This window comes from Notothenia rossii, assembly GCF_949606895.1.
Source record: "Notothenia rossii genome assembly, chromosome: 5".
In the NCBI taxonomy this organism is placed as follows: Eukaryota; Metazoa; Chordata; class Actinopteri; order Perciformes; family Nototheniidae; genus Notothenia; species Notothenia rossii.
In genome coordinates this window covers 787200-797199 of record NC_136903.1, presented here as the reverse complement: position 1 = coordinate 797199, position 10000 = coordinate 787200, and the positions used below count along the sequence as shown (strand labels likewise).

The window sequence follows — 10000 nt, the reverse complement described above, 5'->3', positions numbered from 1 at the left end:
CCACATCGACCAATGGGCTCCAGAGGTACAGCCCTGCGTGGAGAATAATGTCTGACGTTCGGCTCGCGCATCAGAACGCACAGCACGGTGATTTCTTTGCATTTAGGAATTGTTATTTAATCTTTCGCCAAATAAGCACATTGCAAAGCTGGCAGGCAGGAAGCAGAGCCCTGAGGAGGTACTGGTCGTTCTGGCTGAAGATATCGGGGCAGACATTTATCCGGTCGACTCAGCGTCGGACGTCGAGGACCTCCTGCAGCCGGAGAGACGCCCGTACAGCCGGCACTCACATCATGATGTTCCACCAGCGGAGAAACCACGGCTTCCACTGATGACATTCTTTATGGATTTTTCGTGGTACTGTAAAAAGCACGACCAATCATCTGAGCCGGCTAAAGTAACTGGATGGCCTACCTGCCTGTCAGCCTTCCATCTGTGCACACACTGACCTCTGCTCTCATTGGTCATGTGCGCGTTCGTGTGTGTTGGAGGAGGGGCTCTGAGAGGAAGGGGCACATTTTTTCCGGCTATGTATTTTCAAATTCTAGCGCACTCATTACATCACATTTAGCTGAGGCTTTTATCCAGAGAGACTTACAATAAGTGCATTCGACCAACAAGATACAAACGAGAGGAAAACAGAATCATATAAGTTCATCAGGTTTCATAGAGCCAAACATTTCAAGTGCTACTCAACTGGCTTTAGATCAGCCAGCCCTTTTTTAGTATATAAGTGCTTTTTTAGTAATTCTATCTCTGGAAGTGGAGTCCAAAGAGATGAGTTTTCAGTCTGAAGAAGATGTGTAAGCTTTCTGCTGTCCTGATTTCAATGGGGAGCTCATTCCACCATTTTGGATCCAGGATAGCAAACCCACGTGTTTCTGCTGACGGGAACTTGGGTCCCCCTCGCAGTGCGGGTGCAGCGAGCTGTTTGGCTGATGCAGAGCGGAGTGCACGTGCTGGGGTGTACGGTTTAACCATGTCCTGGATGTAGGAAGGGCCAGATCCATTCACAGCATGGTACACAAGTACCAGAGTCTTGAAGTGGATTCTAGCAGTTACTGGAAGCCACTCGAGCTGGTTTCTCCAAAATTACCTACCCCACCTTTTAAAATGTTGAGAATTTTGAGATTTTCCGAAAAAAGTCAGAATGTTGAGATCTTTTTTTAAAAAAAAAGTCAACATTTTGAGATTTTCAGAAAAAGTTAAAATGTTGAGATTGTACTGATGGGTGATTTCTGTGTTTAGACGCTGATGGTGACGCCGCTTCTCACCACTAAGACTCTACCTCTGGTTCTGAAGGCGCTGCCCCCCACTGTCGCCGTGGTAACTGCAGCCATCACCAAACCTGACCTGCAGAGCGTGCCCATCAACCTGCAGGTGGCCGGCAAGCTGACTAATCAGAGTGCAGAGCCTATGAGGCTGGTGACCAAGAACGCCATGGTGGTAAGCCCCGCCCCCTCACCTCACCTTAGTGTTCACAGCTGTCAGGTTTATGATCTGCTGTCAGGGATGTGTCTGTCGGTTTCAAACCCCGTTGAGATTTAACCACTTCCTCATCGAGGATATAAAGAGATGTTAACATCGCAGGAGAAATATCACGTCTACTGTCGCTCGGAAATACAATACGGCTGTTTATCAGCCCAGAGTTCAGAGGCTTTATCATCAGATACTCAGCAGCTACAGGGTAGATCTGGAGAGGAACATCTGAAGCTCCTCCAACAACACAACTTGAATATATATTAGACATAAAAATATAAAAACAGGGAAAGATAACGCCTTTAGACGTGCACTGAAGAAGAGCTGGTACACACGATCTGAGTACTTCTACTTTTACTCAAGTACAAGTGTTAATCGAGCACAGATCCACCTCTCCATGGTGTTAATCGAGCACAGATCCACCTCTCCATGGTGTTAATCGAGCACAGATCCACCTCTCCATGGTGTTAATCGAGCACAGATCCACCTCTCCATGGTGTTAATCGAGCACAGATCCACCTCTCCATGGTGTTAATCGAGCACAGATCCACCTCTCCATGGTGTTAATCGAGCACAGATCCACCTCTCCATGGTGTTAATCGAGCACAGATCCACCTCTCCATGGTGTTAATCGAGCACAGATCCACCTCTCCATGGTTTTAATCGAGCACAGATCCACCTCTCCATGGTGTTAATCGAGCACAGATCCACCTCTCCATGGTGTTAATCGAGCACAGATCCACCTCTCCATGGTGTTAATCGAGCACAGATCCACCTCTCCATGGTTTTAATCGAGCACAGATCCACCTCTCCATGGTTTTAATCGAGCACAGATCCACCTCTCCATGGTTTTAATCGAGCACAGATCCACCTCTCCATGGTGTTAATCGAGCACAGATCCACCTCTCCATGGTGTTCTCGATGGTGTTAATCGAGCACAGATCAACCTCTCCATGGTTTTAATCGAGCACAGATCCACCTCTTCATGGTGTTAATCGAGCACAGATCCACCTCTCCATGTTGTTTGAATCGAGCACAGATCCACCTTTCCATGGTGTTAATCGAGCACAGATCCGCCTCTCTATGGTTTTAATCGAGCACAGATCCACCTCTCGATGGTGTTCTCGATGGTGTTAATCGAGCACAGATCAACCTCTCCATGGTTTTAATCGAGCACAGATCCACCTCTCCATGGTTTTAATCGAGCACAGATCCACCTCTCCATGGTTTTAATCGAGCACAGATCCACCTCTCCATGGTTTTAATCGAGCACAGATCCACCTCTCGATGGTTTTGTCTCAGATGCAGGCCACCACCACCTCGGCCCAGCCAATCAAAGTTCCTCAGTTTGTCCCTCCTCCTAGACTGACGCCTCGACCCACCTATCAGCCACAGGTGCGTCCCTGTAAGCCCCGCCTCCCCCTAACCCGAGGCACAGCAAACACCATGCCTTGCTCTGCGGCACTAAAACAGTGTTTGCTCTGCGCTGCCTCTACTCATCTCCTCCTCTCGTTGTGCTTCTTATCATTTACTCCGACCTCAGGTTGTTTTAAGGTTTCCTGCCTGTGCGTGTGTGTGTGTGTGTTTACCTTCCTGCAGCTTCTTGGTATTTTGTGTTCCTGGCTGTCCGTGTGTTTTAACCCTTTCAGTGGAAACGTGTGGGTGAACTTTAGTGCTGGGTGACGCCACTGGGAGCTCCTGCAGAGATACTGTGATCCAACACTGCTAGGAGAACTTCAACACTGCTAGGAGAACTTCAACACTGCTAGGAGAACTTCAACACTGCTAGGAGAACTTTAACACTGCTAGGAGAACTTCAACACTGCTAGGAGAACTTTAACACTGCTAGCAGAACTTTAACACTGCTAGGAGAACTTTAACACTGCTAGGAGAACTTTAACACTGCTAGGAGAACTTTAACACTGCTAGCAGAACTTCAACACTGCTAGGAGAATTTCAACACTGCTAGGAGAACTTCAACACTGCTAGGAGAACTTTAACACTGCTAGGAGAACTTCAACACTGCTAGCAGAACTTCAACACTGCTAGGAGAATTTCAACACTGCTAGGAGAACTTCAACACTGCTAGGAGAACTTTAACACTGCTAGGAGAACTTTAACACTGCTAGCAGAACTTCAACACTGCTAGGAGAATTTCAACACTGCTAGGAGAACTTCAACACTGCTAGGAGAACTTTAACACTGCTAGCAGAACTTCAACACTGCTAGGAGAACTTCAACACTGCTAGCAGAACTTCAACACTGCTAGGAGAACTTCAACACTGCTAGGAGAATTTCAACACTGCTAGGAGAACTTCAACACTGCTAGGAGAACTTTAACACTGCTAGGAGAACTTCAACACTGCTAGGAGAACTTCAACACTGCTAGGAGAACTTTAACACTGCTAGGAGAACTTTAACACTGCTAGGAGAACTTCAACACTGCTAGGAGAACTTTAACACTGCTAGGAGAACTTTAACACTGCTAGGAGAACTTCAACACTGCTAGGAGAACTTCAACACTGCTAGGAGAACTTCAACACTGCTAGGAGAACTTCAACACTGCTAGGAGAACTTTAACACTGCTAGGAGAACTTCAACACTGCTAGCAGAACTTCAACACTGCTAGGAGAACTTTAACACTGCTAGGAGAATTTCAACACTGCTAGGAGAACTTCAACACTGCTAGGAGAACTTCAACACTGCTAGGAGAATTTCAACACTGCTAGGAGAACTTCAACACTGCTAGGAGAACTTCAACACTGCTAGGAGAACTTTAACACTGCTAGCAGAACTTCAACACTGCTAGGAGAATTTCAACACTGCTAGGAGAACTTCAACACTGCTAGGAGAACTTTAACACTGCTAGTAGAACTTTAACACTGCTAGGAGAACTTTAACACTGCTAGGAGAACTTTAACACTGCTAGGAGAACTTCAACACTGCTAGGAGAACTTTAACACTGCTAGGAGAACTTTAACACTGCTAGGAGAACTTTAACACTGCTAAAATAACACAACGAGGGAGTAAACAATTAGAAAAAACAAGCAAATATTAATTTGTTTAACAATATCAAGGGTGCTCATATAAACAGGGAAATAATGTGGGATTAGAGTTATTAATTCACAAAAATAATCTTAATATTCTCTGGGATTAAAGTGAAAGCTAACTAACAAAAACTATCACATTTAAGAGAAGCATTAGATTGTACAAAACATTAGCATTAGTGTAGGTAAAAGTACATCAAATTGACGTTAGCATATGTGTTTGAATTAATATCAGCAACATTAATATTAGTGTTTTATTAGTTTAAGTAAAAATATGTAAAATTGGCGTTTGTATTAGCATTAGCATTTGTTTCTAGCATTAGCATGAGCATCATTAATATTAGTTTTCTATGAGTACAATTAAAGGTATCTATAATGGGCGTTGGTATATGCATTAGCCTTTGTTTTTAGCATTAGCATTTGTTTTTAGCATCAGCATTTGCATTAATATTATAATAGTAAAAGTATGTAAAATTGGCGCTGGTATAAACATTAGCATTAGCCTTAGCATTAGCATCAGTCCCCCTCAGATCCTCAGTGGCGTCACCCAGCAGTGTTCTTCTCACCTGTGTTCTCCTCTCTTCTGATTGGCTGTCTGCTGTCTCCAGGTCCGGCCCAAACCGCCCCCGCCCTCCAACACCAACGTGCACATCGCCCCGGCGCCCCCTCCCCCCATGATGGCGGCCCCCCAGCTGCTGCAGCGGCCCCTCATGCTGGCCACCAAGCTTTCCTCCTCCTCTCTGCCCTCAGCGGCTCCCATCCACCAGGTGCGCTCTGCTCGCTGTCAACATCTCATCTTCATCCATCATTACAATCAGCAGGGCTTCAACCCCTCGTCTTCATTCTACAGTACACTATATATCATACATAACAACGATGAAGAGCAGTATATACTGAGCATCAAGATAGGTAGAAGTACTCAGATCTTGTACTTTAGTAAAAGTAGCAGTACTCAGATTTTGTATTTGAGTAAAAGTAGAAGTACCAGAGTGTAGGAATACTCTGTTACAGTAAAACTAGGGCAGAGAGTGCTTTACACAAAATCAGAAACACTAACAGAGAGCTAGAGTGAATAGGTACGTTTTGAGAGTATTTTCAAACCTCTCACTGCCTCCCACCCTCCAGGTGCGCATCCTGAACGGTCAGCCGTGCAGAGAGAGCAGCAACACGCTGACGGGCATCGTGATCGCCACCCCCCCAATGATGACCACAACAACAACACGCCTCGCCAACAGCGCCCTCCTGACCCCCGTCCTGACCCCCATCCTGACCCCCGCCCTGAAGCCCGCGCCCAACAAGCCCATCCAGATCAGCAGCCTGAATGCAGAGCCCAAGGTACTGAGAGCGTGGTTATTACACACAAAACATGTTATTACAGTGTTATTACATAATATGCATGCTATTACACAATGTTACTACCCAAAATACATGTTATTACACAATACCCAAAATACATGTTATTACACAACACATTCTATGACACAATATACATTTCCTTATTACACAAAACATGGTATTACATAATACTATTACTCAATATACGTGTTATTACTAAATATACGTGTTATTACAGAATACGTGCTATTACATGTTTTTAAACAATATAAACTTCCTTAAAAAGACATGTTATTACACAAAACATGGTATTAGACAACATGCTTTATTACGCAACATAACTCCTTAATAACCAAATGTTCAGGTTTGTGTTTCAGCAGTGTCTGCTGATTGATTGATTGATTTTCTTCACCTCCTCTCAGCAGACGGTTAAACCCGGAGGTGGATCTGAGCAGAAGCTGGTGGTGAGCCCCCCCCCCTCCACCCCCCCGCTGTCTCTCCCTGCCAAGAGAGAGGACAACCCCGAGGTGTGTAGAGGGGGGGGGCAGTTAGGCCCTCCAGCTGAGCGGTGTGACGTGAAGTCATGTGACCGTGCTGTAGTTCCCTCATAGCCCAACGTTAGCCTCCTTTAGCTTAGCGGTGGTGACGTGAAGTCATGTGACCGTGCTGTAGTTCCTTTATAGCCCAACGTTAGCCTCCTTTAGCTTAGTGGTGGTGACGTGAAGTCATCTGACAGTGCTGTAGTTCCCTCATAGCCCAACGTTAGCCTCCTTTAGCTTAGTGGTGGTGACGTGAAGTCATCTGACAGTGCTGTAGTTCCCTCATAGCCCAACGTTAGCCTCCTTTAGCTTAGCGGTGGTGAAGTCATGTGACCGTGCTGTAGTTCCTTTATAGCCCAACATTAGCCTCCTTTAGCTTAGCGGTGGTGGCGTGAAGTCATGTGACCGTGCTGCAGTTCCTTTAGAGCCCAACATTAGCCTCCTTTAGCTTAGCGGTGGTGGCGTGAAGTCATGTGACCGTGCTGTAGTTCCCTCATAGCCCAACGTTAGCCACCTTTAGCTTAGCGGTGGTGACGTGAAGTCATGTGACCGTGCTGTAGTTCCTTTATAGCCCAACATTAGCCACCTTTAGCTTAGCGGTGGTGACGTGAAGTCATGTGACCGTGCTGTAGTTCCCTCATAGCCCAACGTTAGCCACCTTTAGCTTAGCGGTGGTGACGTGAAGTCATGTGACCTTGCTGTAGTTCCTTTATAGCCCAACATTAGCCACCTTTAGCTTAGCGGTGGTGACGTGAAGTCATGTGACCGTGCTGTAGTTCCCTCATAGCCCAACGTTAGCCTCCTTTAGCTTAGCGGTGGTGAAGTGAAGTCATGTGACCGTGCTGTAGTTCCTTTATAGCCCAACATTAGCCTCCTTTAGCTTAGCGGTGGTGACGTGAAGTCATGTGACCGTGCTGTAGTTCCTTTATAGCCCAACATTAGCCTCCTTTAGCTTAGCGGTGGTGACGTGAAGTCATCTGACCGTGCTGTAGTTCCCTCATAGCCCAACATTAGCCACCTTTAGCTTAGCGGTGGTGACGTGAAGTCATGTGACCGTGCTGTAGTTCCCTCATAGCCCAACGTTAGCCTCCTTTAGCTTAGCGGTGGTGATGTGAAGTCATGTGACCGTGCTGTAGTTCCCTCATAGCCCAACGTTAGCCTCCTTTAGCTTAGCGGTGGTGAAGTCATGTGACCGTGCTGTAGTTCCCTCATAGCCCAACGTTAGCCTTCTTTAGCTTAGCGGTGGTGACGTGAAGTCATGTGACCGTGCTGTAGTTCCTTTATAGCCCAACGTTAGCCTCCTTTAGCTTAGCGGTGGTGACGTGACGTCATGTGACCGTGCTGTAGTTCCTTTATAGCCCAACATTAGCCTCCTTTAGCTTAGCGGTGGTGACGTGAAGTCATGTGACCGTGCTGTAGTTCCTTTATAGCCCAACATTAGCCTCCTTTAGCTTAGCGGTGGTGATGTGAAGTCATGTGACCGTGCTGTAGTTCCTTTATAGCCCAACATTAGCCTCCTTTAGCTTAGCGGTGGTGACGTGACGTCATGTGACCGTGCTGTAGTTCCCTCATAGCCCAACGTTAGCCTCCTTTAGCTTAACGGTGGTGACGTGAAGTCATGTGACCGTGCTGTAGTTCCCTCGTAGCCCAACGTTATCCTCCTTTAGCTTAGCGGTGGTGAAGTCATGTGACCGTGCTGTAGTTCCTTCATAGCCCAACATTAGCCTCCTTTAGCTTAGCGGTGGTGACGTGACGTCATGTGACCGTGCTGTAGTTCCTTCATAGCCCAACGTTATCCTCCTTTAGCTTAGCGGTTGTGAAGTCATGTGACCGTGCTGTAGTTCCTTTATAGCCCAACATTAGCCACCTTTAGCTTAGCGGTGGTGACGTGAAGTCATGTGACCGTGCTGTAGTTCCTTTATAGCCCAACATTAGCCTCCTTTAGCTTAGCGGTGGTGACGTGAAGTCATGTGACCGTGCTGTAGTTCCCTCATAGCCCAACGTTAGCCTCGTTTAGCTTAGCGGTGGTGAAGTCATGTGCTTTCTCTCTGTTCCAGAAACTGGCCTTCATGGTGTCTCTGGGCCTCGTCACACACGACCACCTGGAAGGTGAGTTTCTGTCTTCAGGTCCGGATGCTGCGACCGCGGAGCTTTATGGATTCAAACTCTCATGTTTCTCTGCAGAAATCCAGAGCAAACGGCAGGAGAGGAAGAGGAGAACGACAGCCAACCCGGTGTACAGCGGCGCCGTGTTCGAACCCGAGGTACAAACTATACTATATATATATATATATATATATATATATATATATATATATATATATATATATATATATATATATATATATATATATATACAATACTTTAAATCATCAGCTCATAACCTCACCAACATCTCACCTAAACTGATGCAGACCTGAAAGGATGAACTGATATGGATATTGTTATACAGTAATATTCCATTAGCTGCCGTCAGTGGAGGAGCATCCATCAGGGGACTGTTTTAGATCAGGGGTCAAACTCAATTTCCCCTCAGGGCCACATCAGCATTGTGGTTGCACTCAAAGGGCCGGCTGTAACTTTAAGACTATATAAATATATAATATATATAAAATAATGTATTATATCACATTATTGCCTCTACATTGGATTATTATGGGATATGGTAATAACTTCATAATTAACTACGGCAAATAATTGCAACTCTCAGTGTTACAAAATGAGATGCATTGTGGGACATGTAGTTTAAGGGCAACGTGCTTCTGTAAAGTGGCATGTAACCGTATAACAAACATATGATATTCTTTCAGAGCTCTTGTGGGGACACAAAGTGTAGTAGCAGGCCTTGAGTTTGACACCCTGCTTTAAATGATTCACATTTCATTAATTGAACGTGTTCTGTTTGTTTCAGAGGAAAAAGAGTGCAGTGAGTTACCTGAACAGCCCTCTGCACCAAGGGACCAGGAAGAGAGGTCCGTATGATATACACCATATATGTATATATATATATATATATACAGTATATACCTGCGTGTATATATACAGTATGTAAAATAAAGATGCAGCTCAGTAACAGAAAGCAGTTTAACTTGCTCAATGTAATCAGAAGAGACTAATCTCTGACTCTAATAATAATAATACCTGCTGTAAAATAACCCCCCCCCCCCCCCTGCTGCTACTTCCTGTTTCTTTTCGCTCCTCTTAATTAAAGCCGGATTTATACTTCTACATATATATAAAAATACTAAATATGAAGTTTTACAGGATCAATATTACCTCCATCTGAAACTCTGATCAGGATCAATAGGCGCGTTCACACCGGAGTACTTTCCCCTTTAGTTCCGTTAGTACCCCTGATGTTGCGTTCACACCAAAAAGAGAACTTAGTGCCGGGAACTTTTACCCCCATGTTCAGTGCCTGCTGAGAGGTGGGACTCTCCTGGGGGGGAAAAGTGCCCCAGTTCTGATTGTCTGGGCGAATTGCAATCCACGCCTCGTAAAACTCTGAAAAGTTTTTTTAAGCCGTATTTGCTGGCATTAGCATTATTTGCATTAGCATTATTAGCATTAGCATTAGCCCCGCGCACAAACGGAGAGAGA

At 45.5% G+C, this 10000-nt stretch overlaps 1 protein-coding gene across 8 annotated transcripts in view; it reads left to right on the top strand.

Annotated features, from left to right (window-relative positions):
* Nucleotides 1–10000, top strand: part of phf21ab (PHD finger protein 21Ab) — a 43698-nt gene that overhangs the window by 18600 nt on the left and 15098 nt on the right. For 3 of the 8 annotated variants that reach the window (XM_079685447.1, XM_079685453.1, XM_079685452.1), the window contains exons 8-15: nt 1249–1446; nt 2782–2874; nt 5135–5293; nt 5652–5861; nt 6284–6388; nt 8458–8509; nt 8585–8664; nt 9312–9372. In XM_079685447.1, the coding sequence (XP_079541573.1) occupies nt 1249–1446; nt 2782–2874; nt 5135–5293; nt 5652–5861; nt 6284–6388; nt 8458–8509; nt 8585–8664; nt 9312–9372 (958 nt within the window). The remainder of the gene's footprint in view (nt 1–1248; nt 1447–2781; nt 2875–5134; nt 5294–5651; nt 5862–6283; nt 6389–8457; nt 8510–8584; nt 8665–9311; nt 9373–10000) is intronic. The other 5 variants (XM_079685448.1, XM_079685450.1, XM_079685449.1 and 2 more) reach the window with 5 other exon arrangements.